We start from the raw sequence: 27,657 nt of genomic DNA, 5'->3' as shown, positions 1-27,657 counted from the left end.
CCTCACATAGAGGGATGGGCCAGGGTCCCCTCTTTCACTCAGGCTGGCCTCTGAACATTTTGACAGATGAGTGTAACTAACCCTGACCCTCATCTAGTCACCTAGTCTAGTTAAAGATGGAAGGCAGGTCCCCAACCTCTGTCTGCAGTGAAAAGTTGGATGGCCTGCTACAGCCTATGTAAGAGCCAGAGCCAGGGACCCACCTGCAAAGTGGCATGGGGAGCCACTTCTCCAGGCTATACACTCATCCCCAAGTCGACAACCTGGCACATTTGGTCCGGCAGATGCTGGGGTGTGTGGTTGCCTTGGAGGTGTGATTTTCTGCATACTCCCTTCTTGGGGACAGTGGATACAGTGGTTGGCAAGAGCCTCAGAGCCCACAGCAGCACTCACCCTTCTTTAGCTTCTCCTTGTCGTCTGTTTCTGGCTTGGTGGCCATGACCTCAAACAGTGTTTTGAGAATACTTCTCAGGTCGCTGGCATAGTTCGTCTGGAGCTGGTCAGCGACACCTGATAGAGAAGCCCCCGGGAGAAGAGACAGGAAGACAGAAAGCTGGGTTGAGCCAACCACATTGGGAGACCACACTGCCATGTACTAGACAGGACACAGCCAGAGCTCATATATCAGCAAGTCCAACCCTTTAAGAGAGGATTCCTTTGACCTAAGTACAAACTCAGGAATCAGGAGAGGATAGGAAGGAATGAGTGCTTCCTGCCCAATCCCATCATTGCTGCCCTCATGGATATGTAACTTATCCAGGGTCACAGGCACCATAACCTGTGGTGGTTGCTCCCCAAGAGATACCCACAGAGGCCCCCGTAACACTGTGCCTATGGTAGCACCCGTTGCCATCATAGAAACAAGGGAATCCAAGTATGTCTACACTCTCCCAGTACCCATACTACACTGCCCTGAGTAACTTTGACCACAGGGTCACAGAACAGGCTCTATATAGCCATGGGTCCCAGGGTAAATCCCACCCTGAGGTGGTGTCCAGGGCCTGGCTGTTTTGGTCACTTGAGCCTATCATTCCCAGCCACCCCAGAGGAAAGTACTACCTCACCTTCACTTACAGAGCTCCTTCTTCCCTGTAGGACAGATCTAGTCCCACCCCCAGGCTTGCTCTGCAGACCACACTGCCTTCCACTTTAGCCAGGGCAAGCTGGGTCAGGCCCACTGTTCTTTCTCTCCCAAGGTACACCCTGCCTGTCCCCACACTCATGTCCTAGGTCCAGATCTCACACCTGAAATGCAGACAAACAGACGGTGGATCAGGTCATGGCTGCCATGGAACCTGGACCGGATCTTCTCTCTGGTGGCCATGGGGGTGAGAGGCATGGCTGCAGGGGCCACCTCCAGCTTGGTGTTGTCTAAGGAGCAGGAGCCAGCTGTGGAGCTGATGCAGAGAAGAGAGGGCAGGGCAGGTGAGTAGGGGCCACAGCTAGGGACCTGTCTTAGTTGGGTTTCTATTAAGACCATGACCAAAAGCAACTTGGAGAAGCAAAGTTTATTTAAGATGACAACTCTCAGGTCTCTCCATCACAGAGGGAAGTCAGGACAGGAACTCAAGGCTGGAACCTAGAGGCAAGAACTGAATCAGAGGGCATGGAAGAACGTTGTTTGCTCTCCATGGCTTGTTCAGCCTGCTTTCTTATATAATCCAGGACTACCTGTTCAGGGCTGGCACTACTCATAGTGTGCTAGGCCCTCCCACATCAATTACTAATTAATAAAATACCCCACAGACTTGCCTACAGGCCAATCTTACAGATGCATTTTCTCAATTAAGATTTCATCTTCCCAAATGCCTAGGTTTTTTGTGTCAAGTTGACAAAAACCAACTAGCATAGGGCCTCTGGAGTCAGAGGTCAGGGTAAGTCTGTCTTCAAGCTCCCCTCCAAAGGAGCTGAATTGCCTGGATATGCTATTTCCTATCATGTAAATACCAATCAGCATGTCCACTTTTGAAAAACGACTTGACAGACTGATCCAGTATGGCCTTGCTCTAGCCTTTGGTAGCTACTCCCCTGCACTAGCCCTTCCCAGTAGGCTGATGTGGCATTTACTTTAGCTTATGCCACTCCATCTTGCATCCTCACTGAACATAATCTCCCAACTTCTTTCTATGGAAGACGCCATGTGTGGGAACAGAACACAGCCCCCTGAAATGTGTGCACACCTGACCCCTTGAATCTGTGACTGGGACCTTATTTGAAAAGGGTCTTTACAGATGCACTTAAGTAAAGGGTCTGGCATTGAGACTATCCTGGATCATTCAGTAGGTCCTAAATTCAAACATAAGTGCCCTTGTGAGACACAAAAGTGGAGGCCCAGGACTCAAGGTGAAGAGGAGACCCCATGTCCAGAGTCTGAGATTGCAGGGATGCAGCCAAAAGCCAAGGGACACCTGGAGCTCCCTGGAGTTGGAAGAGGCAGGAGGGAGAACAGCCCTGCCAGATTTTAGACTTCTGGCCTGGAGACTGTAAGAGGACACATTTTTGACAATTTAGGCCACTTATTGTGGCACTTTACTATAGCAGCCACAGGACATGCAAATATTCTCCCCCTCCTAACACCTGTTCCTTCCCTCCCCAGTGGCTAGTTTCATTAGATTTGTTCTTTAGGACTTCATTCTGACTGTGCAGAGGGGATTCACAGCCAAATCTCTGAAATGTTAGGACTCTAGCTGGCCAAACCCAAACCAATCAGAAGCTAGAGGAGACTCAGAGCTAAAGAACTTGCCATGCCTGGTTTTGATCTTTACCATTAGTAAAGCTGAACTACTAAGCACAAAGCAAGGGCTCCTAAGCGTACAGCAGAGTGGCAGAAGCCCCCAGAACAACAGTGGTTACAGAGCTGAGGAGGCTAACGAGTTTGGGAGAGCAGCCTGGGTGGAAATGATGGAGAACAAAGCAGCAGAGATCAGAAGAGGCAGGGAAAGCAGAGAGGAGGCAAGAAAGGGCAGGCCGTGAGCTGAGGCCAAAGAGAGAGAAAGGGGCTAGAAGATGGCTCAGCGGTTAGGAGCCATGGCTGCTCTTCCAGAGGACCAGAATTTGCATCCCAGAACCCACGCGGTACCTCACAATTGTCTGTAACTCCAGTTCCAAGGGCTCTGACTCCCTCTTCTGGTCTCCACAGGCACCAGCATGCATGTAGTGCACAAATATACATGTAGGCAAAACACTCACACACACTAAACAAACACACGAAAGGCAGAAGGTTGGTAAGAACTAGAGAACAGAAATTGCGGGCCTTGGTTGCCAGGAGTTTCAGAAAGCTGCCAAACTGTAAGTGCCAAGAGTCTGTCATTCTAGGCCGTGATACCACTCACTGAAGCCCTGAGTACACCAACACCCAAGGACCATTCGGCAGTTCTAACACTAGCGGGCACAGCTGGTTACTGCTTCTCACTGCTGCTAAGAAGTGGGGCCACTGGTGGTTTAAGCCCACTGCACTAGGTCTCCAATTAGAGTGTCTAGGACCCCAAGCCTGTAGCATCTACAGCTATACCCTTGGAATAATGAGCCCTGCTTGGAGCTGTTAGCCTTTGGGCCTGCCACTCTAGTCCCTAGACCTTCGGCATTCAAGGGCTCAGGACTGCCAGCACCCGGAGAGCTTCTTTTTGTCTGTTGCAGATTCTCCCCAGGTAGAGTAAAAGAAGCCCAGTCAGTTGATTGACAGCGACTCATGACCTAGACTGTCTCTCATGTCCTTTTGGTGGAAACTGATGTGTTGGTCTGTTTTCTATGCCAAAGTCTTGCCTCAAATGCTTGTGAGTACTTGACTCTTTGGTGTATTTTAGAGGAAAGCCAGCCCAACAGGAGTAGAAAATGATATTTTGTCTTGTTGGAGTGCAAACTACTGCAACCACTTTGGAAAAGTGTTTTGGTACCATCAAAATAAAACTGTATAATCCCCTCATTCTACAGCTCAGTGGACCATTGCCAACAACGCCCTGAATCCTCTGTCTGTACGTCTGCTGACACAACTGAATCTTTTCGACAGCACTCCATGTTCCAGAAGAAAACTGGGAAGGAGCCCAAACCTCCATGATGGGATGCAGAGTCAACTGCAATCTGACCACCCACTGCCATGGCTACCAAGGCAGGGCTGGGTCAGCCCAACACAGCCCACTATAGGCACGATTTAACTTATATACTGTATCAGCCCCTGGACATGCAGTGGGAAAACCCACAGGGCTGTGCTCATGGAGACAACCTGGGTACAGACACATTTGGGAGCACAAAGGTGAGATGCCATGAACACTCAACAATGGTGGACTACACAGGAAGGAGGGGCTGAGCCTGGAAGAAGTCCTAGAGCCCCCTGGGTTCCTTCATTACTGGGTGGGACACTCACAGATGTTGTCATGCTCTAATACAGTGAATGTCTATTGGCACACAGAAGAGCCTGGAGAGCTGAGTCAGGGCTGGGCATGCTGAGCCACAGAAGCTGGTGTCCTGCTGGGATCCTTAGGATAAGCTCCAGGTCCCCACATCTGGATGGCTCCATTTCATAGAGGTAAAGCACCTGACTTCCATCTAGGGATGTGGGCCTTATTGACTCTGTGCTGATTTTTGAGGATGGGGAGGAGACTTCCTTTAAATATACCCTAGCTGCAGTTGCTAGCCTCACCAGTTAAGACCAGATTGGACTCAAACTTACAGAGATACACCTGCCTCTGATTCCTGACTGCTGGTATTAAAGGCAGGACCACACTTGGCTCAGGTGATTTTTCTTTCTTTCTTTCTTTTCTTTTCTCTCTTTTTTTTTTTTTTTTTTTTTTTTGAGACAGCAGGGCCTCATGTAGACTACACTGGCCCCAAACTAGCTATTGTAGTGAAGAAGGCCTTGAACTCTTGATCCTTCTGCCTCTAACTACCAAGTGCTGGGAATACAAGTGTGGGCCATTACACCTGCCTAATTTTATTTTAGACAAGGTCTCACTATGTAACCCAGGTTGACCTCATGATCCTCCTGCCTTAGCCTCCTAAGTGCTAGGATTAAAGCCACATACCACCACGCCCAGCTCATTCAAAAGAACTGAAAATAGAGACTCAGGCATATGTTTGTACAGAGGTGTTCTGAGCATCATTATTCACATGCCCAGAGGTGAAAACAAACCCAAGAGTCTATGAAGGAGGATGAGTGTATAAACTAGGCAGTGAAATATTATCCAGCCTTCAAAACGAAAGAGATTCTGAATCATACTCCAATGTAGATGAACCTTGAAACACACTAAGTGAAAGAAACCAGATACAAAAGACAAATCTGACAAGACTTCATTATATGAGGTCTCCAGAGTTGGTTAATCCAAAGAGACAGAAAAATCGAGTGGGTAGATGCCAAGGGCTGGCACAGGTAAATGGAGACAGAATTCAGCTTAGAAGAGGAAGACGTGCTGGAGAGGGAAGGTAATGGTGGCTGACTGAGGCTGCAAGTGTGGCATTACAATACAGCTGAAGTCATAGCTCAAGTGACAAATCCGATGTATGCTTATCAAAATTTTATTACAAGAAAGTAAAACAAAACAAAAACAGCCAGGGCAAAGGAGGAGGAGGAGGAAAAGGTATTGAGGACAACAGGCATGGCATGAACCCACTGGAAATGCTATTAAGTAAAATGGCCTTCAGGATGGCTCAGCAGATAAAAGCACTCACTGCTAAGCCTGAGGACCTGAGGTTAGTCCTTGGGCCCCACAGTGAGGAGGGAGAGAACTGACTCCTGCAAATTGTCCTCTGATTTCCACAAATACGATGTGGTATGCATGCCATGCCCCTGCCCTCCAACCACAAAATAATAATTACAACTAAAAAAAAAAAAAACCACTAGAGTATCATACAAACATAGATTAGAGATTTGGAAACATCAAGTATTTCTTTTCTGCTCAGAAGAATAAATGAAGTAGTCATGGTGGTACAATCCCAACTTGGGGGAGGAGGCAGGAGAAAGGTAAGTTTGGGGCTAGTCTGAACTAAATAGTAAGACCCAGTCTCAAACAAACAAACAAGTAAATAAGTAAATAAATAGAAATTCTATTCCAAGAAGAGAAAGAAGTGGCAGCCAGCAGCAGATGGCACCCTTGGGCCTACTCATGGTGATGGCACCAAGAGGCTTAAAGAAGAGAGAGGTGGGTGAATGGGCCAGGGCAATGTGGGAGCCAGACCAAACATGTTGCTGAAGATTTGTCCCCTGAGATGAAAATAACAGGCAAGTATTGCCTGCCCAGAAGTTAGATATGAAGGACTTGCTGACCACACTAAGGCCCTGGGCCTGGTCAGTCCCACTATCCTGGACATCTCAGTCCCCAAGAGTAAAGCTCCAGAGAGCTGAAATGGCCACAGCATGTCTAGCTCTGCCTTCTTCAGAAGGGTTAGGCAGTGTGCTGGACAGTTTTGTCAACTCAACACAAGTTAAAGTCATTTGAGAGAAAGAACCCTCAATTAAGAAAATAGCTCCTTGCCGGGCGGTGGTGGTGCACGCCTTTAATCCCAGCACTCGGAGGCAGAGCCAGGCGGATCTCTGTGAGTTCGAGGCCAGCCTGGTCTCCAAAGCGAGTTCCAGGAAAGGCGCAAAGCTACACAGAGAAACCCTGTCTCGAAAAACCAAAAAAAAAAAAAAAAAAAAAAAAAAAGAAAATAGCTCCTTAAATTTGGGCTGTAGGCAAGCCTGTAGGGCATTTTCTTAATTAGTGATTGATGGGGGAGGACCCAGCTCATTGTAGATAGTGCTATCCCTGGGCTGGTAGTCCTGGGTCCTATAACAAAGCAGGCTGAGCTAGCCATGGGGAGCAAGCCAGTAAGCAGCACTCCTCCATGACCTATGCATCAGCTCCTGCCTTCAGGTTCCTGCCCTACTTGAGTTCCTGCCCTCAATGCTTTTGATGATGAACCATTATATGGAAATAAATCTTGTCCTTCCCAAGTTGCTTTTGGTCATGGTGTTTCATTACAGCAATGATGACCCTAAACTAAGACAGGCAGGGCAGGACACCCTTCTAGGAACAGGCTCTAGAAACACCTACCAAAGTCACATCTGCTGTGCAGACAAGCAGTGAACAGCACCAGGTGGTCAGCATGCTGACCATCAGGCACCTTATAGTCCTGCTTGGCTTCAGCAGGGAGGTGTGTACACTGTCCTGGGCTGAATGGTGTTCATTCATATCTATGATGAAGTTCTAGCCTGCAGGACCTCAGAGAGGGCCCTACTTGCACACAGCATCCTGGTGGGTGTTATGAGCGCGGATGAGGTCATACTAGAGCAGGGTAGGGACCTGATCCAACAGGACTGGTGTGCTCATAAAAGGAGTAAATCTGGACAAACACACATGCAGGAACAACAGCACAGAGATGAAGGCATGGGTTGGGGGTGATATTTTCACAAGTCAAAGAACTCAGGGATGCCTGGCCACCACCAGGAGCAGAAGGGTAGCCTGGAAGAGTTTTCCTCACAGCCCCTGATAGAACCAGCTCCGAGACTCCCTGATCTTGACTTCCGACCTTCAAGACTGAAAGATGGCCATTTCCCTCTGCAGCATCTACTGCTGTTTGTCATACTTTGTTATAAAAGTCCCAAGACATTTATTCCTGGAGGAGTTTCCTATGTTTCAGGAGTGTCCCATGACTCAGATGAGCCCAGTATCCAAGTTGTACCAGGCACAGGCTGTCCCCAAACACTCCAGCTCCTAGTAAGACTCCCACAGGTCCGGGGCAGAGAAGCTTTGCATACAAAAGTCAGAAGTTCCCTCCTCTATTCAAATCCCTCATCTCCTGTCCCTTCAACCGCTCTCCCCTTGCTCACTCCTCTCAGCCTTGCCCTGTGCTATCAGAGAAGCCAGGCATGATGCAGCTGGCCATGGGACTTTTCAATGTGCCCGATCCCACCATCTTCTTTTCCTGCATACCTCTGGAGCTTCAAGTTCCTTCCGAACCTTTTTCAGCGTCTGTATTAGTTAGGGTGTTTTTTTGTTTTGTTTTGTTTTGTTTTGTTTTTCCCAAGACAGGGTTTCTCTGTGTAGCTTTGGTGCCTGTCCTGGATCTCACTCTGTAGACCAGGCTGGCCTCGAACTCACAGAGATCCGCCTGGCTCTGCCTCCCAAGGCCTGGGATTAAAGGTGTGCGCCATCACTGCCCAGCTAGTTAGGGTTTTTACTGCTGTGGAGAGACACCATGACCACAGCAACTCTTATAAAGAAAACATTTCATTGGAGGGGCTTGCTTACAGTTTCAGAGTTTAAGTCTGTTATCATCACGACGGGGAACATGGTGGCATGCAGGCAGATGTGGGTTTGGCTACATCTTGACAAAGGCAGCAGGAAGTCGACTGCTGGTCACACTGAGGGAATCTTGAGCAAAAGAAACCTCAAAGCCCTCCCACACAGTGACACGCTTCCTCCAACAAGGCCACACCTACTCCACAAGGCCACACCTCCTGATAGTGCCACTCCTTTTGGGGGCCATTTTCTTTCAAACCACCACATTGTCCTATGGGGGAAAACATCCCTGGTCCAGCCACAGATAGACTCCAGGACATAAATCTCTTCCTGCCCCAACCCTGAAATGCCAGGAGCCCTAGGAAATGGAGGAGGCAGGAAGGCTCAGAACCTTCAGCTGGAGTGCACTGTGACAGACCTCTAACCTCTAAAACTAGAGAGTAGACATCTGGATTGAGGTGTCCTCATTGCCTGGTGCTTTATTAAAGTAGCTCTTCCACTAATCTAGATGTGTAATCCGTGATCCCCTGAGACCATCTCACACCTGCTGGACGACCCTGATGAGTTACACTTGGTCCTGAGATCCCTCTACCCACAGCATGGCAGCAGAATATCCTGATGAGCAGATAAAGAAGATTCAGCCAGTGAGATCCCAGTACAGCTGCCTCAGGGCACTAATACAGAGTGGTTTGCAAGGAGGGGACATCCACGCAGTGAGCAGAAGCTGTCCACACAAAGGCATGTTTAAAGTGTTTGAAGCAGTCAAAGGAAACAGTCATACCTAACATATAATTATAGCTTAAGTCATTTAGGGGAGCTGGAGCTTGTAATCAATGTTTATACATCTAGAAAAGTGCTCAGCAAAGAGTGTTTACTGCTGCATTCATCCCACAAATTGAACACGGAACGCAGCAAAGAGGTGGTCTCGATTCACGCTTCTGTGTGCAGGCTTTGAATGCCACAGCACCTGAAGACAGACCGCAGGGAAGCAAGGCAGGCAGAAAGCTGAGAAGTCTCTTTAAGAGAAACAGCACCTCCACGGGGTTGGGCTTCTGGTGACATGCAACGTTCATTAAGGATGCTAGGGCCCGGTTGCCTCAACCAAGCCTCTCAGCGTGACTAGGTGTGAAGGTGGAGCCTCACTTTCACCTAGGACGCTGGGGACTCCAATCATGTGAGGGTGGCTGAGGCTGAGGGGACACCCTTCCCTGCCCTCTGTATTCCCGTGTTACCTGCCTCTCTTCTCCTTGTCACTCAGAGGCTCGCTCTGAGGCAGGGGAAGGGTCAGACTTCTAGTCCACATGCTACAGTAATCAAAGGACCCTCTGCGAGATAGAAGAGTCACTGTGGGACAGCAAATAGTCCTGAATGTGAACAAGGCACAGCAGGTACTATGTGCAAAATGAGCTAAGCTCTATTCCCTCTAGGCAGCAGTGAGCTCGCTGCCCTTTGAGACTGGTCATTCAGCCTGATAGGAGCATTCTTTACATTTGCAGTCTCTCTACCAACTACTTACCAAGACCATACATTCAGGACTGGCCAAGTACAGAATGCCCCGCCCTGAGGCATGCCTGTCTGAAGACACCAAAGCAATTAGCCTGTGAATTGTGCTCATACCCATGCTGCCAATGCATTAGTGGGGCCCCAGGCGAGGCAAAGGACTCTCAGGAAATTAGACAGTATGAGCTGAAGGTTCCCAGGTATCACTATCTCTGCCAGGGCCTCAATTTACTCAATCTACAGAATGGGGAAGTGATGCTGCCTGTCCTTCAGAAAGGGTTACCTGAGCACAACCTGTGGAGGGGCAGGTCTAAGGTGATCAGTCCTCCTGCTGTGGGACCTTAGACCTGCAACATGGGACTGAGACAAAGCTCATCAGGCTAATGTGGAGGGGGCAGGGATTGAGGCCACCAGGACAGTTCTTGCTTGGGTTCACAGGCTGCCTCAATCTGCCACTGGTGAAGAGGGCAGCCCTCTGAAGATTTAGATAGGACCATAGAATGAAGCTGCCCCAGCATGGAGTGACCAAGGGTCTGCTCATATTCTGTGGACACATCACCCTCATGACTGATCTAGAAACATCTCCAGATTTGACTATGGAAGTCCAGAAGCCACACAGTGAGCAAGACTCCACAACTATACTCAAGGTTAACAGGTAGGTTCTAATAGCTACAGTAGGCCCCTGGCTATCCAGGGGGAGGACAGAAGGAGACACCAGGCAGGCCTGGAAAGTTCCATCCTCACAGAGGAAAACGTGGATGACAACGCGATGGAATGACCTCTGTGAGCAGGGAGAGCCTGCATTCCATCGGTGCCACCTGAACCCACTGTAGGCCAGCAGGCTGACCTGAGGGATACATGTGCAGGATCAGCTGGGGAGCAAATCCTACCCATGCTGGTATCCCCACAACCTCACCCCAGGAGGGAGGAAGGGAAGCTTTGCATCTGCCAGACGTGCTGTGTTAGAGGTATGTGAGCCAGAGTCTGCAGTCCCTCCCCTATGGGACTGAGTACAATGGTACCCAATCTGAAGACTGCCTCTCAGTTGCCACAGCCATCCCTCCACAGATGCCACAACCACTCTGTTGGTCCTGTCCGCCCACCAGGTCCTGAGCCCATCTTCCTTCCCCAGATTCATCTATATATCAGCCTACAATGCTGCTCACACCTTCAGGAGCCATCAGGGCTCAGGGACACAGTCAGGACCAGGATAGCACTCAGCCAGCTCTTAGGAAAGATCCATTATTATGGTATGGGACCCTAACCTCTACATCACTACTTTGTAACTTAATATGCAGTATGTGTGTGCACTATGAAAGTAAAGTAATGCAGGTAGGCAAAAGTGCATTTACATATGGAATATATGCCTACATGTACACAAATGTATGTGCATACAAGCACACATACAATACACTCAGACACAAACATACTATACATACATTGGGCAGAATACAACAGGGAAGAATCTGGGGAAAGGATGGAGGAAGTGAAAAGACCAACAATGAGACTTCAAGTCCCAACAGTGCTAGGCTTGGGGACATCCTGAGGGCCCACTGCCTTCTATGCCATGGTGCTGCTAACTTCCACTTGGCTTTGAGCCAGTGCATTTCCCTAAATAAAAATTCTAAGTCCCATCCAGATACACAGGAGATGTAGCACCATGCCACATGGAACTTACTGGGAGACACTGTGGATGGCTCTAGCAGGTGGCCCAGCAGCTGGAATCAGTTAGGGCAGGCCACTGCAGCCATGGGCCAGCGGGGGTAACCATAGACATACCTGCTTGAAGGCAGCCATAGACTACCCCATGAGACCACACTGGCGAAGTGCCCCATTGGCTCAAGAAAGACAGTAACTGGAACTGTGCTGATGGCATGGTATAAGGTGTGTCTGATCTGCAGCCCAGAACTGTAAGTTTATTAAAACATTATGAGGCTTTTTGTTTGTTTTGATTTTTCCAAACAGGGTTTCTCTGTGTAGCTCTGGCGGGCCTGAAACTCACCCTGTAGACCAGGCTGGCCTCGAACTCAGAGATCTGCCTGCCTCTGCCTCCCGAGTGCTAGGATTAAAGGCATACACTACCACCGCCTGTCTGATAACACTTTTTTTTTTTTTTTTGGTTTTTCGAGACAGGGTTTCTCTGTGTAGCTTTGCGCCTTTCCTGGAACTCGCTTTGGAGACCAGGCTGGCCTCGAACTCACAGAGATCCGCCTGGCTCTGGCTCCGAGTGCTGGGATTAAAGGCATGCGCCACCACCGCCCGGCTTGATAACACTTTTTTGGTTTGGGTTTTGTCTTTTTTTTTTTTTTTTTTTTTGAGACGGGGTTTCTCTGTGTAGCTTTGCGCCTTTCCTGGATCTCACTCTGTAGACCAGGCTGGCCTCGAACTCACAAAGAACTGCCTGTCTCTGCCTCCCGAGTGCTGGAATTAAAGGCGTGAGCCACCAACACCCAGCCTAAATGTTACACATCAGTGATTTTTTTTTTTTTTTTTTTTTTTTTTGGTTTTTCGAGACAGAGTTTCTCTGTGTAGCTTTGGAGCCTTTCCTGGAACTCACTCTGTAGCTCAGGCTGGCCTCGAACTCACAGAGATCCGCCTGCCTCTGCCTTCGAGTGCTGGGATTAAAGGCATGCGCGACCACTGCCCAACACATTTTTTTTAAAATACAGGATCTTACTATGTAGGCCTGGCTAGTCTAGAACTCAACTATGTAGACCAGGCTAGCCTCAAACTCAGAAATCTGCCTGCCTCTGCCTCTCAAATGGTGGGATTAAAGGTGTGCACCTCTACACTTGGCCCCAATACAGTTCTTGGGTGTGAACTTTGTAGATGACAGTGTCATGTTGCAATGTTAAGAGAATGGACATTGGAGGGATCAAGAGAGATGTCACAGCACAGGGGCAAGGGCTGTGGCCCAAGGAAGCAAACAATGACCAGAGGCAGAGCACAGAGGGATGGAGAAGCCGAGAACACACACACAGATGAGGAAAGGCAACTGAGGAGTGGCCCTGGCCAGCAAGTCTCCACCTTAGAAACTAGCTGATTTCTTCTGGGCACCTGCTCGCAGATGCAATTGCATAAGAATTAGTGTGTGGTCGTGAGATATGGGAGCTGCCAAGTGACCAGGATAGAGAGAAAAGCTCAAGTCAGGGATGAGGGGCAGGCTGAAAGGACTGTTACAGGGGACCCTGTGGTCATGGCCATCCCTTTGGCCTATAAGGACAGCATGCCTCATAAAACCTCCCTATACTCAGGGAGCTGCAGGATTGTCACTGTCTTTCCAGGGATTCCATTGACCTAGGAGGTCATGTGGCTAGTGCCAAGATGGGATTCATGGGAGAACCCAACCCCCACCCAGCCAGACTATGGTAGAGCACCATTCTAGTCCTAATCTAGCCCTGTGGCAGCCCCCAAGACATCACTTGTGAACAGCTGGCTTGATGCTATCATTATGCCTCATCTCAAAAGTTCAAAACACTCAAAGTTCTCCTCCACTCAGTCATTCCTGTGGATGGGGCCTTTGTGATCATTGCAGATATGGGATCTCATACATAGCTGACTAGGAACGGTGGCTGCAGCGTCCAGAACAACATCCAGTGTCTGGCCCTGGGTGGTTCCTGTAGAAATAGCACTTGGTGTGCACAGCCTGGCAGAGAGGGCAAGAACTCCAAGATCTGTGGTCTCAGGCTCCACAGTCACCAGATCAAAGCTGGACTGCCAGCTCAAGTCTCCCTGCCAGCCCCACCCCAGCGCTGGTCCTCTACTGAGCCCTTCCCCCAATAGGAGGCTCGTCTTCAGAAACTGCAGGAGGGCACAACGTTGGGGCCAGCTGAGATCTGTGCCAAGCGGTACTGCCTTTGTGGCTCCTGTCCCTTGACTTGCTTCCCCTTCCCTCTGAAGTACAGTGTAGGACTGATTGAACCAGATGCTGCAGCTGTTTTCTGCAATAGAAGGGAAAGCATATCTTCTCAAGCTACTGAGGTCAGAAGACAGTAGTGACACTTGGAAGAGACACTAAGGTGGGTTCAGGGCATCAGGTAGTCTGTCCCTGACATCTGTGAGCTGAGTGGGATTCTGTGCATGATCAGAGCCAGCTGGGGACACACTACTGTTTTACTGATGTGCTAGCCCACCTGTCCTCACAGGCTGGATACCAGAAGTGGGCTGAAGGCCATGGGACTTTGTATGACAAGGCCTGGAAGTAACAAGTAGATCTCAACCTGCTACCTCTCTGTGGAGAAGAGGTGTTGGGGTGCTGCAGCTTCTGTCTACACAGCATAGGCTGCAGGCTTCTCGCTGTAGTTGCCAAAGCATCCAGAGCCCTGGTGCTCCTGAGCCATAGTTCTCATCCCATCAAGAGCAGAAGGGTTCAGACCATAGCAAAGAGAGACAGATAGATACCCATCTGAGGCAAGAGACAGGACAGGAAAGGAGAGGTTGAACTGAAAGCTTATGCTTGAGGCACAAACCCCACCCTGCTGTTGACCACTGTCCCTTGAGAGTGGAACACAGCAGAATCCAGAGCTGTGACATCGAGCACAAAATCAGGATGGAAAACAGCAAAGATGGTGAGGAATGACCACGAGGAATAATCCTAAGAAAGGAGGGGTAAGAATAACCATTGTGGGTACCGGTGGTGACAAAGGATAGAAATGGTGAGTGCTGCAGGAGGGGCAACCAGGAGGGAGAGGAGAAGGCAAAAGAGTGTGGCAAGTCCTTGGGCTATGTTGCTTCTTCCTTCCAAGAAGCTAGTGGGCTGAGAAATGTCATTTGCTCACTTTGCAGATGACAAAACAAGCTTAGGTCATGAAGCCCATGCAAGGGCACCACCTCCCCACCCCTGAGCCTGCCCATCCTGCTATGTTTGACATGAAGCCCATGCAAGGGCACCACCTCCCCACCCCTGAGCCTGCCCATCCTGCTATGTTTGACATGAAGCCCATGCAAGGGCACCACCTCCCCACCCCTGAGCCTGCCCATCCTGCTATGTTTGACATGAAGCCCATGCAAGGGCACCACCTCCCCACCCCTGAGCCTGCCCATCCTGCTATGTTTGACATGAAGCCCATGCAAGGACACCACCTCCCCACCCCTGAGCCTGCCCATCCTGCTATGTTTGACATGAAGCCCATGCAAGGGCACCACCTCCCCACCCCTGAGCCTGCCCATCCTGCTATGTTTGACATGAAGCCCATGCAAGGGCACCACCTCCCCACCCCTGAGCCTGCCCATCCTGCTATGTTTGACATGAAGCCCATGCAAGGGCACCACCTCCCCACCCCTGAGCCTGCCCATCCTGCTATGTTTGACATGAAGCCCATGCAAGGGCACCACCTCCCCACCCCTGAGCCCGCCCATCCTGCTATGTTTGACACTCCTAGGGGGCAGGGAGGAATGAGGGCTCAATAATAGATCTATAGAAGAATCTCCCCTATGTTAACTGTCTGCTACCTCAAGGCTGCAGGATAAAGAAGCAGTCAGAGCACATGGCCTGTGCCCAGGGTAGGCCTGGAAGTTCCTATTACTCCCCAACAAGGGTATAACCACAGAGTGGAAAAACACAGAGCAGGCTGGACTTCTGCAGGAGGGACATAAATGGTGACCATTCCCAAGAGTTCTTGAGCCAAAGCCAGATATCAGTTAGGATGGCCATCAGTCTAGCAGTTACAGGCTGACACTTTCAAAGGCTGGATGAAGTCAGGTATGGTGGCAGATGTCTATAGACCCAGCACTCTGGAGGCTGAAGCAAGACTGTGAAGTCAAGGCCAACCAGAGCTATATAACAAGACCCAACTTCAAAAACAACCAAACAAGACAAAGGCCAGGCGGTCCAAATCCTCGGACGTGGTGCCAAGCCTCACCTCACTCTAGGCATCCCTGTTGCAGGGCTAATGGAGAGAAAGAAAAGCCATGGTGGCCAGGAGACAAGGAGCAACACAGCACACAACATGTGCAGCAGACCAGAGCAAAGGGAAGCAGGAGGACACATTCTCCAGAATTCTTATAAACTTAGGCACACAAAACAGAACTAAGACCTCTGTGAACCCAGAGGCATCAAATACAGAGAACCAACAGTCAGTAAGAGACCAGAAAAAGGTGTCTGCTATGATACATCTGAAAGAAGGATGCTGCAGGGCAGTAAGGAAAACTAGAAACCCCACTGTCCAATGAGGTTAAGGAAAAACCAAGGAAATTCTCAGGCACCAAAAGAGCACACAGCCAGCGGGAGGGCCAGGCTTTGCCTCCCAGGTTAGGAAGACATGGAGTGGGCATCTGTGTTGGCAAGCATGGGCACACCTTGGAGGATGTATGCTACATACATTAAGTCAATACTTCTCTGAAAACACTCTGACCTTTGTGGTGCTGATTCTAGACACTGAGTTAAATTCTAAAGAAAAAAAACAAAGGAAACTGTACAAGGCTAATGGAACACAGAAACTGAAAATACAGAGTAACTAGACTATGTCCTGTCACACAATACCATTTCAATTAGAGCTGTGGGGTTTTTGGGTTTTTTTTTTTTTTTTCGAGACAAGAGTTTCTCTGTGTAGCTTTGTGCCTTTCCTGGAACTCACTCTGTAGCCCAGGCTGGCCTCGAACTCACAGAAATCCGCCTGCCTCTGCCTCTGCCTCCCGAGTGCTGGGATTAAAGGTGTGCGCCACCACTGCCCGGCGAATTGTGGTTTTTTTTAATTTTTAATTTTGTGTGTACGGGTGTTTTTCCTGCATGTGTGTCTATGTACTACATATTTACCTGCTGATGCCAGGAGAGGGCATTAAAGCCCCCGGAACTGGAGTTACAGACAGCTATGAACTACCATATGAACTGCACCAAGGACCTCTGGAAAAGCAGTCAGTACTCTTAATCACTAAGCCATCTATCCAGCCCCTAGAATTGTGTTTTAAAAGAACTTTATGGAAGAATGCTCACAACATCATGTTTTTAGTAGAAAAATAATCAAAAAAACTATTCATAAAATGTGGGAAATTTTTATTTACTTCTTTTAGTCTTTTTAATGTTTCTAAAGGTTTTACAATGAACAGGGACCACGCTTACAATCAGAGGGAATAAAAAAGCTGGATTAATGTTGTTTCTACGGCAAATACTTCCGAAATGTTCATGGTGGGAGACGGGCTTGAATGGTCTTCAACCTCTGACAAGCAGCCAATGGAGTTTACACCAAAGAATGTTTTGAGTCAGGAAGCTAAGGCTAGGCAGGAGAAACCCAGCTTTTTAAAAATGTCAACTTTTGGCACAAAGTCTGAGGGCTGAGGCTCGGTGGACATTTTGAGGGCCTCCAAACCTGCAGCCTGAGAGCCCCGTGTTGCCTTTTGTGGAAGCCTGAGTCCACTGTGCAGCTTTCTCCCTTACTTTTGCAACCACCACCGAGAATGCTAATTCACCAGCCGCCCAGCTTAACAGATTCAAGAACAAGGGAAAGACAGTACTGAAATGCAGCATGGCCGAATAGACGTTAATGTGGAACTGAGAGAAGCGAAGAAAGATGACCAGATGCTGAAAAGGAGAAATGTCAGCTCATTTCCTGATGATGCTACTTCTTCACTGCAGGGAAACCGTAACCATCAGGGCACTGTAAACTGGTCTGTTGAGGACACTGTTGAAGGCATAAACAGCAACCATTTGGAAATCCAGCTCCAAACTACTGAAGCTGCTCAGAAATTGCTTTCTAGGGAGAAACAGCCTCCTATAGACAACATCATCCGGACTGGTTTGAACTCAAAATTTGTGTCCTCCTTGGGCAAAATTGATCGTAGTCCCATTCAGTTTGAATCTGCTTGGGCACTTACTAACATTGCTTCTGGAACATCTGAACAGACCAAGGCTGCAGTGCATGGAGGTGCTATCCCAGCATTCATTTCTCTCTTGGCATCTCCTAGGCTCACATCAGCGAGCAAGCTGTATGGGCTCTTGGAAATACTGCAGGTGATGGTTTGGTTTTACTTATCAAATATGGTGCAGGTAACCCACTGTTGGCACTTCTTCCAATCCCTGACCTGTCTTCCTTGGCATGTGGTTACTTATGTAATCTTACCTGGACACTTTCAAACCTCTGTCCAAACAAGAATCCTGCACCTCCACTTAGATGCTGCTGAGCAGATTTTTCCTACTTTAGTTTGTCTCCTGTATCATAATGATCCAGAAGTATTAGCAGATCCCTGCTGGGCTATTTCCTACGTGATTGACATTTCCTGCTTGACTAACAACCATTGAAGTGGTTGTGAAGTCAGGAGTTGTACACAACTTGTGAAGCTTCTAGGAACTACTGAATTGCCAACTGTGCCTCCTGCACTAAGAGCCATGGGGAATACTGTCACTGGAGCAGACGAACAGACTCAGATTGTGACAGATGCAGGAGGAGTTGCAATCTTTAGCAGCCTGCTAACAAACCCCAAAACTAATATTCAGAAGGAGGTCACATGAACAATGTCACACATCACAGCTGGATGCCAGGACCAGATACAGCAAGTTGTGAGTCATGGCTTAGTCCCATTTCTTGTTGGTGTACTCTCTAAGGCAGACTTAAGACACAGAAGGAAGCTGTGTAGGCTGTAGCCAACTACACTCATGGTAGCACTGTTGAACAGATTGTGTATATTGACACACACTGAGTCATGATAGAACCTTTGATGAACTTCTTCGATGCAAAAGATACCAAAATTATTCTCGTTATTCTTGATGCCATTTCTAATATCTTTTACACTGCTGAGGAACTAGGTGAGACAGAGACTCAGTATAATGATTGAAGAGTGTGGAGCCTGGGACAAAAATGAAGCACTACAGAGCCATGAAAATGAGTCTGTAGACGAGGCCTTGTTAAGCTTGATTGAGAAGCACTTCTCAGTGGCGGAAGAGGGAGAGCAAAATGTGGTGTCAGAAACTACCTCTGAAGGCTTTGCCTCCCAAGCTCAGGATGGGGCTCCTAGGACCTTTAACTTCTAATGTCCAGCTGAGGCACAAAGTTGTTAGCTATGTGCTGTGTCCCTCATAAATTTCTCTTACTGTTTCTCTACTAAGACCTCTTTTTAAATGTGGTTTGTTATTGTACCACTTTTTACAAAGAAACTATACTTGAACAATTGTGAACTGTACATACTATATGAAACTGTCCCCTGAGTTTCTTATTTCTATGTGGAATTTAATATCCTGCAATGTCCTGTAAATAAAGATTAGGTTCCATTCTTTAAAAAAAAAAAAGTCAACTTTTGTTGGGCAGTGGTGACACACGCCTTTAATCCCAGCAGAGGAAGGTGGATCTCTTGTGAGTTTGAGGCTAGCCTGGTCTACATAGAGAAACCCTGTCTCAAAAAGCCAATCAAACAAAACAAATATATAAATAATAAATAAAGTCAACTTTCCTCAAAAAAGGTTCATCTCTGACCACTGAACAGACAGGAAAGAAGCCAGCAGAAAGCAAAGAACTAAAGAACACAGGTTCCAGAACATTCATTCAGCAGGGTCAGTGCATGAAAATGTCCTGCCACCCTTGGGTGATGGTGCTGGGGGAATCAGCCAGGATCAGAAGACCACCTGGGAAGGGGCTTCTCCAGTAGGGTGCACTCTCTCAGCCTTAAGCCCATCTGCTTCCAGCATGCCCCCTAACAGGGGCAACTCTCCTTCCCTCTGGTGGCCATCTTCTAGCTGAATAGCCACACAGACCCCAGGGAAATGGGGGACTCCAGCCTTGAAGGCAGGTCTCTTGCAACAACTTCCTGCTTTCCTTCCATTTATAGCACAGAGAGGTAAGGCTCACACATGGGACAGAAGCCTGTGAGCATAGGGCCTACCCACAGTTCATTAGACTTTCCACGCCACATGCCACAGGAGGTACAGAGGCACTTGCCGGATGATGGGTGAAACCCATGATCAAATTATAACAGCAGTGAAACGGATCTTGTTGCTTGCAGAGAATGAAGGTAACTGTCCCTTTCAGGGATAGCAGGGAGAGGCAGACATTAGCATCTAGGTTTGTCTCCCAGATGCAGAATTAGAGGAGAATCATGACCCACTTGTGATGGATAATCTTGACTATCAACTTGACTGCATATGGAGTGCAACTGAAACCCAAGATGCTGTGAGGGATTTTCCTTGTCAAGTTATTTGAAGCAGGATGTCCCACACTAAATGTGGGCGACACCTGGTTGCAGCCCACATAGAAGAACAGAGAAGGAAATTTTGCTTTCTGCCTGCTTGTCCTCACTCTCACTGGTCATCTCTCCTGTTGCCGAGGCATTCCTTCAACTATGTGAGAATTAGCTTCTTCAGGATTGCAACGTGGACTGAAGATCAGCAGTCCCCCAGGAACCCTCCAGGACTACAGTCCCAAACTGGGACTGCTGAGACATCCAGCCTATGGACTGAACAACTACCAGGTTCTCAGCCTTACCAGCATGAGACAGCCATTGCTGCAGTACTCAGACTGCATCCTCTAAGCCAATCTAATAAATCCATATATAGAGATAGAGATAGAGATAGAGATAGAGATATCTCCTCTTGGTTCTGTTCCTTTAGAGAACCCTGACTAATAGACCACCCCTGTGCGTGAGCCCACATGTGTCATGAGAAAGCTTTGTCACAATGTTGTCCCACTAGCCAGACCTCCTGTTGTCTCACTCTGCATTTCAGCAAATGTTCTGCCTGTGTGTGGCCAGCCTCTTGCCTCTGTTTGAAAACACACGGCTGTATCATCTCCTTGTAGGCCTGAAGGACCCGACACATCCATCTGGTTCTTGGGTAGGTTCTGGCACCTGGCTTGACCTGAGAAATGTGCTCATGACAAGGAACACATGACCGATGCTCCCATGCCAGTTCTGCCAGTGCTGGGATAGGAGTGACAGACAGGGAGCTGTAGGCTGACCTCTTCCAGCTTCCTAAAGCACAGTGGTGGGCCAACATACGGCTGTCTGAGGTCCTGGCCTCCTGCCAAATGCTTGCTCTTCAAACCCTTTGTATCTTCTAAACAGGCTTCCTGGAAGATGGGAGGTCTTCTGAGCCACCAGGTGGGTTTTCTCACCTTTTCATAGCTGAGTTTTGAGTGTGTGCTGAGCTGGGCTGGACCTAAATGCAGAGGCATGTTGTGAAGGGCCCTTCCCAGGGTGAGAGAAGCTTCCAGATGGTAGATGTTTGCTGGCTGTTACCTGGACAAATAGGAAAAAGAGCAAGTCAAAATTTAAAAACACACACACCTTTCCTGTCAAGGAATTTTTAGGGATTTTGTGTCAGCCTTGTAGAAAAATAATTCACTCACCAATAAACTGAGCCAGAGGCCTCAAAGTAGCTATTGGCAGCCTTTGGGAAGTTTAATTCATTCCACTTGACATGGCTGCGAAGCTGGGGCTGCCTCCGAGAAAAGGCTTTATGGAACAGGAGAGCCCTCTGCAGCAGCTGTCCACAGCAGCACCATCTACAACAGCTGGAGGGTGGATGTCGCTCTGTAGACATCAGGGCCTGACTGAGTGCACACAGGCCCAAACTTGTTGGGGCTTGACTTTTCAGTAAAGGAAAGTGGGGGTGTCTCCAAAAAGAGTTCTGGGAAGGCCTTGGACTAGGGGTCAGGAAGCAAGGTGGAGAAGGGGGTTTGGAGGTCAGAGCCATCTGCCTAACATCAGGAGCATGCATACTGAAGTCCACCTCTGGGTCACGAAACTTTAACATCCATTCCCTTTAGACACAAGAGAGTAAAGTCCCTCTAGACAGACTTCTTTACATCTGATTTGTTTAGATTTGTCTAAAAAGCATGCACATACTCTATGTAATTATAAAACTAAGCTAAATATAAGTGGTAGTTTCTATAAACCTAATGCAAAGTTAAACAATTTCAAGTAACTTTGGTTCTTTTTTGTTTGGTTTGGTTTTGAGACAAGTTCTCATTCAGCAGCCCAAGCTGGGTTCAAATTTGCCATTTTCCTGCCCCAGCTGGCGACGGGCTGAAATTACAGGTGTGCACCTGACAAGACAATTGACTGCATACTAATGGATTATGCCCTAAGGGTAGAATATTATTAAAAATCATGCCGGGCGGTGGTGGCGCACTCCTTTAATCCCAGCACTCAGGAGGCAGAGCCAGGCGGATCTCTGTGAGTTCGAGGCCAGCCTGGTCTACAGCACAAGATCCAGGAAAGGCGCAAAGCTACACAGAGAAACCCTGTCTCGAAAAACCAAAAAAAAAAAAAAAAAAAAAAAAAAAAATCATAGACAATGTGAAGAAGCTGAACCCCTCATATAAACACATGTAGGATGCATATAACCTCAGGTATGTGGAAAACAGCCTGTTGCCATATGACCTACATGTTCTACTCTTAGAGACCCAAAACAATGAAAACACATGTCCACACAAAACTGGAAAAAGAATTTCATAGCAACATTGTTCTTGACAGCCAAGAAACACCCTACACATCCATCAGCTGTGAAGGGGGCGACATAGCATGGCCACTCTGTACAGTGAGGGTGACACCGTTGTAGAAAGGAGTGATGTGGCTACTCTAGCTGCAGTGTAGATGACCCTTGAAAACCCTGTGCAGGAAAAGATGAGGGACAGGAAGGGCCTGCACTGTATGACTTATTCTCGACGTCCACAGTCTGAAGATCACAGATGTCAAAAGCAGATCAGAGGTTGCCAGTGGCTAGGGAGTAGGCAGGCTAGGAGCTTCTGCCACAGTGGCTTCTACTGACCACAGAAGTTACAGTCCAGCCCCACAGCCAATAGCAGAGCAAGGAGCTATGGGGTGAGTGAGAGAACCTTCGGATTTATGACAGACACAAGGGCCTGACCAGCTCTTCCCCACATGCTTCCAGCGAATGTGGTGACCACTGGCTGCACAAGAAGGGATGAGGAAGGAGGCACCTGCCCATGGCCCAGAAGCTTCTGCCCCCTCGTATGAGAGGACCTTCCTTCTACACCTGTGCACTACCTTGTCCTTTGCTTGGTCCCAACCTGTACACACCCATCTGTGCTGGATTCCAGGACCTCTAGGTGGAGGAGACCCTTCCTCTCCTGCCCGCCCTCCCTTGTCCGGGGAGGTCTCCATAAGGCAGGGTTCTGAAGACATCATGACAATGTATGAGCCACTCAGGCTGGGCTGGCTTCTTTGCCCCTCCTCCTCCTCCTCCTCCTCTTCCTCCTCCTCCTCCTCCTCCTCCTCTTCCTCCTCCCAACATTAAAGACAAAGTAGACCATGGAGCCAACATCAGCGATGCTTGTCAAATTCTGCTATGGACAGAACACTCAGGTAAGAGGCAAAGACTCAGGAAGTCTCAGTTCTAAAGAACATGTCTACTCTAGAAACCCAAAGCCTCCCCCCGCACCCTGACACCACCACACAGCAGGGAGGGATCTCCTAAGGAGGAAAGAGCCACACGGAGCAGGGGGAACACAGAGTTGAGGAAGGGCCGGGATCATGGGATACTGCCCAAGAATTTGCCCAAGGGTAGCCTCAAGAGCTCATCATGGCTCTGTATAGTCAGGGTTTCTGTGAATCTCTTTTCAGCTGTGTGAGCCCAGCAGGTATGGTGACGGCCAAGATCAGGATGCTGTGTGGTTAGTGCCCACCTGTGCCCACTTACCACTGCAGTTTACCATGGGCTACTCCAGGCTTAGAATGAGCTACCAAGATGAAGGGAGTGGCCCTGCGCCAACATTACCTGGAGATGCCCCTGGAGATCATTGGTAGGCAGCTTAACTTAGTGTAGGATGGGTACCTCCAGGATGGGTACCTCCAAGGGCAGTCCATACCTCATCCTTTCAGACATCAATCACATACCTGTCCTGGGTCCAGAACCTGTTTGATGGCCAAGAAACTCGAAGAGGAAGCATCTCAGTGCTTTGAGAACCAGCCAGGGCATGTCCTAAATGCGAGAAGAGAAGTCTGGTCCCTAGAACAGAATCAGCCCTTACCTGGAGCCTGACAGGTGTTGGGCTTCTCCTGTACTGTCCTCCCTGACCACAGAGGACTTCTCAGGGTCCTGATTTCTGGTCTCTGGCTCTGGCTGGCCTTTGACCTCACCCTCTCCTTGCAATCTGCTTGCTGTGTCCACCTGAGACCCTGAGGTGTGTGCCAGGCACTTGTTGGAAGCAGGGGCTTTGGGCTCCTGCCCATTGGAGGCATCTTCTGCAGGCAGGGTGACATCGGGAGAAGGCCGGGCTTCATCTAGTCTCTCAGGCTCTTTGTCACCAGCCTTGGCTAAGCTTACAGAAGGGTTAGAGGCACTGATGATGCTTCCTGGAGTACACTTCTCCCGCAGGCGCTCCACCGCATCCTCCCTGCTGTCCCCACAGCTCCCACAGCACACACACGAGTGGAGGAGGCAGTTGGTGGCTGCAGCGCCGAGTTTGTGTGAACTGTCCCCTGTCCCCTCTGCCCTGGGCTCCAACGGGAAAAGACCATGGCCTGTGGCTTCTTGGGTTGCCCCGGCAGAGTCCAAGGAGGTGGGAGACTTGGGATTGAAGATGACTGTGGCCGAAAGTTTCATGCCCCCGGTCCGGTGTGCAATCATCTCGGCTGTCTCGGCATCGTCTGCACTCACCTCCCAGCCATCGAGGTAGAGCTGCGAGTCCAGACAGCTGCAGGAAGTGGAGCCCACAAGGCTGGCCAGCTTTATCTTGTCATCCTCAATGTTGTTGTTGCTCCGGTCTTCCTCCTTTACCAGGGAAGGTGCACTGACCTCCACCTCTCCACTCGGGCTGTCTTGTATTCTCTGCGGAACATTGCCCTCCATGCTACCTGTCAACTCAAATGTACCCCCTGGGGATTCCGACCTGGCAGAGGACTCTGTCACCTCCACGTCATCCATGAAGAATACCCTCTCCTCCTCATCACTGCTTGATTTCAGCTGGGCTCTGGCTGGAGAGGCTTCCGCTCGGGGGCTGGCCTCTGTGCCTGGCCTATGTGCCGGAGACTGGCAGGCACTGGGCGGTGAAAGCAGAGATGACATCTCGTCTCCAGCCCTGTGGACCATGCGGCTGAGCTCCTCCAACTCCTGATCATCATACTGCATTGAGCAGGCCAGTTCTGCCTCTGGGTTGCTGGCACTGGCTGAAAGGGGCTCCTCGGGGGGAAGGGATGCAGAAAAGGTAGGCGCCAGGGCACTAGGTGCCTGGGAGTCTGCCCGGATCGGGAGCTCCACATCCTGAGAAACACAGAGGCTCCGCTCCAGTGTGTGCAGCTCCTCCTCAGTCAGCGCCTGCAGCAGGTCCCTACAGGGTCAAGACAGAAAGCGGGCTGAGGGTCTCAAATGTCACCGTAGCCTCTACCAACAACAGAGGCAATCCGCCAAAGTTAGCACCCACACTGAGGAGTCCAGCGGCAAGCACTTGAGCTTGGCACTCACTGTGCCTTTCTCTTTAAAAGGAAGCTCTCTTCCACATTGCAGGGGTGGAAGTGTAAGTGCTATAATTATATTGTAAATTATATTTAAAAATGAGATTCTGGAACCTCTCACAGGGAATTCTAAAGCCCCAGTTAGTCAGGAATATAGCTCAGTGGTGAGCATTTGTCTACCATGCATGGGACCTTGATCACAGGAATATTGTGACTGCATTAATAAAAGCTTTTTTAAAAGATTTATTTATTTTTTATTTTATGTGTATGGGTATTTTGCCTGCATGTATATCTGTGTACCATGTGTACTTGGTTCCCATGGAAGCCAGAGAGGGCATCAAATCCCCTAGAAAGGGAGTTACAAATGGTTGTGAGCCACCATATGGGTGCTGGGAATCAAACCCTTCCTGTGTAAGAGCAGCCAGTGCTCTTAACTATGAGGAGCAATCTCTCCAGCACCAATAAAAACTTCAGAACAGGTGTCCTCATCCTTCCCAATGCTGTAACCCTTTAATATAGTTCCTTATGTTGTGGTGACCCTCATTCATAATTTCATAAATTATTTCATTGCTACTTCATAACCATAATTTTTCTACTGTTATGAATGGTAATGTAAATATTTGGTGTGCAGGATATCTCATATGAGACCCTCAAAGCGTCACAACCCAGAGGTTGAGAACCTCTGCTTTAAAGACTAAAATCAATACACATGTTTGTTTACCTAGGAACTTTCACCTTTAAAAACAACAACTAAATATTTTTAAGAACCAGCCATATGCCTGCCAGGCTCTGGACACTAATGGTTTTGCAGGGAGAAGGCAAGCATGTCCTAGCTTTTCTAGGGTTCTCTTCCAGGTGGGTGAGGCAGGTTTAAGCATCTGTACAAACAATGTGCACTCTACAGTAATAGCAACTGCTAGAAGGGGAACACAAACCAAGGAGAGTGCAGCAGGGCATCTGGCTGACTTTGGGATGGTTTCTTCAAGAAAGGGACACTGAAGCTGAACTTGAACATACAGCCTGGTTTTGTGACAGTGACTAGAATGAGCCTAAGGCAGGGCCAACAGATGCACCCAGAAATGTTTCTCCCAGATGATCCTAAATTCTATCAAGTTGACAATGAAGACCAAAAACACGGTTTGTAAGCAGCTTGGACACACTGCATTTGTGACCTCAGCTGGCAGCTCTGCCCTAGGCCCTCACAAACATGTCCTCTCTGGTGCATATATAATGGAACCTTATTTAGCCTGATGGAATGAAGCTGAGCATCAGTTTGCATACTTGCTTTTTTTTTTTTTTTTTTTGGTTTTTCGAGACAGGGTTTCTCTGTGTAGCTTTGCTCCTTTCCTGGGACTCACTTGGTAGTCCAGGCTGGCCTCGAACTCACAGAGATCCGCCTGGCTCTGCCTCCCGAGTGCTGGGATTAAAGGCGTGCGCCACCACCGCCTGGCCAGTTTGCATACTTATCAGTCCTTACATATCCTAAGTGTGATGCCTACTCAAAATGTATACCCATTTTTCTATTTGATTGATTTTCTTTATGTATTTTGGAGTTAAGTTCTTAATGGATTTATTCTCCAAATTCTTCAGCCCACATTTCATTTTCTTTTCTTTTTTTCTTTTTTCTTTTTTTGCGCCTTTCCTGGATCTCACTCTGTAGCCCAGGCTGCCTCGAACTCACAGAGATCTGCCTGCCTCTGCCTCCCGAGTGCTAGGATTAAAGATGTGTGCCACCACCGCCCAGCTCACATTTCATTTTCTTGCAGATATCTATTGGTAAGACATTTTTTAACGTATTATATTTTTAGTGGTGCTGAGAATTGAACCCAGAGCCTCACACAAGCTAGGTAAGTGCCCAATCCTGCCCTGGATCACCAACCACACATTTTTTACAGTTAGCCCTTCTGCGTTCTATTTAGGAAATAGCTGCCTGCTCCACGGTTACAATGATGATCGTGACTATTTTCCTCCAAAAGCTCAATAGTTTCTCTTTTCATATTTATACCTCTACTCTATCTGGAATTGATTTGGTATGTGATTCCAGTAGCCATAGACAGGCATAAATGAGACTTTTTTTTTCTCATATGGTTACCTATTAGCTCAGGCCATTTACTAGAAAAAAAAAGTCCCACTGTTCTGCAATGCCTCATGGCCATAAGTTGGGGAACTGTATATTGATCCATATCATCTATTCTGTATATATTTTATTTGTGGGAGGCTTATAAATAATGGATTAAGTTCTCTTAATACATACTGCATTTAAAAGTTTTGTTTCTTCTGTCAGCTTTGACTACTTTGCAAAATTTGTTACTTTAATTCACATTGTCAAATTCATAGAATTGTTCATAGTACCTATAAAGTCTGTAGTGATGTCTCTTGTCCATTTTTTTTTTTTGCTTTCATTCTTTTCTTTTTGCATTGGTTGGACTTTAACTCAAACACTGGAGTCACAGGCATGTGCCACCATGCCCAGATTTTTGTTTGTTTGTTGTTTGTTTTGGTGTGCAGAGGGGTCTATCTTATGATACTTTTAAGGTAATATGTTATTTCCACTCTCACCATTCTTAAGGTTTTTCTTTGTTGGCAATTTTACTACAGACATGCACAG

At 48.3% G+C, this 27,657-nt stretch overlaps 1 protein-coding gene and 1 pseudogene across 4 annotated transcripts in view; one reads left to right on the top strand and one right to left on the bottom strand.

Annotated features, from left to right (window-relative positions):
* Positions 1–27,657, bottom strand: part of Zfyve28 (zinc finger FYVE-type containing 28) — a 98,606-nt gene that overhangs the window by 4,010 nt on the left and 66,939 nt on the right. For 3 of the 4 annotated variants that reach the window (XM_052736201.1, XM_052736200.1, XM_052736202.1), the window contains exons 8-10: positions 23,627–24,925; positions 1,246–1,397; positions 394–510 (exon numbers count right to left, since the gene is read on the bottom strand). In XM_052736201.1, coding sequence (XP_052592161.1) covers positions 394–510; positions 1,246–1,397; positions 23,627–24,925 — 1,568 coding nt within the window. Of the gene's footprint in view, positions 1–393; positions 511–1,245; positions 1,398–20,752; positions 20,871–23,626; positions 24,926–27,657 lie in introns of those variants that run through there. The other variant, XM_052736203.1, reaches the window with a different exon arrangement.
* Positions 14,263–20,740, top strand: LOC128108991 (importin subunit alpha-1-like; annotated as a pseudogene).

This window comes from Peromyscus californicus, unplaced genomic scaffold, assembly GCF_007827085.1.
Source record: "Peromyscus californicus insignis strain IS unplaced genomic scaffold, ASM782708v3 Scaffold_13__1_contigs__length_99412109, whole genome shotgun sequence".
Lineage (NCBI taxonomy): Eukaryota > Metazoa > Chordata > Mammalia > Rodentia > Cricetidae > Peromyscus > Peromyscus californicus.
The sequence above is the reverse complement of the archived record's forward strand: the minus strand, read 5'-3'. Positions and strand labels throughout refer to the sequence as shown.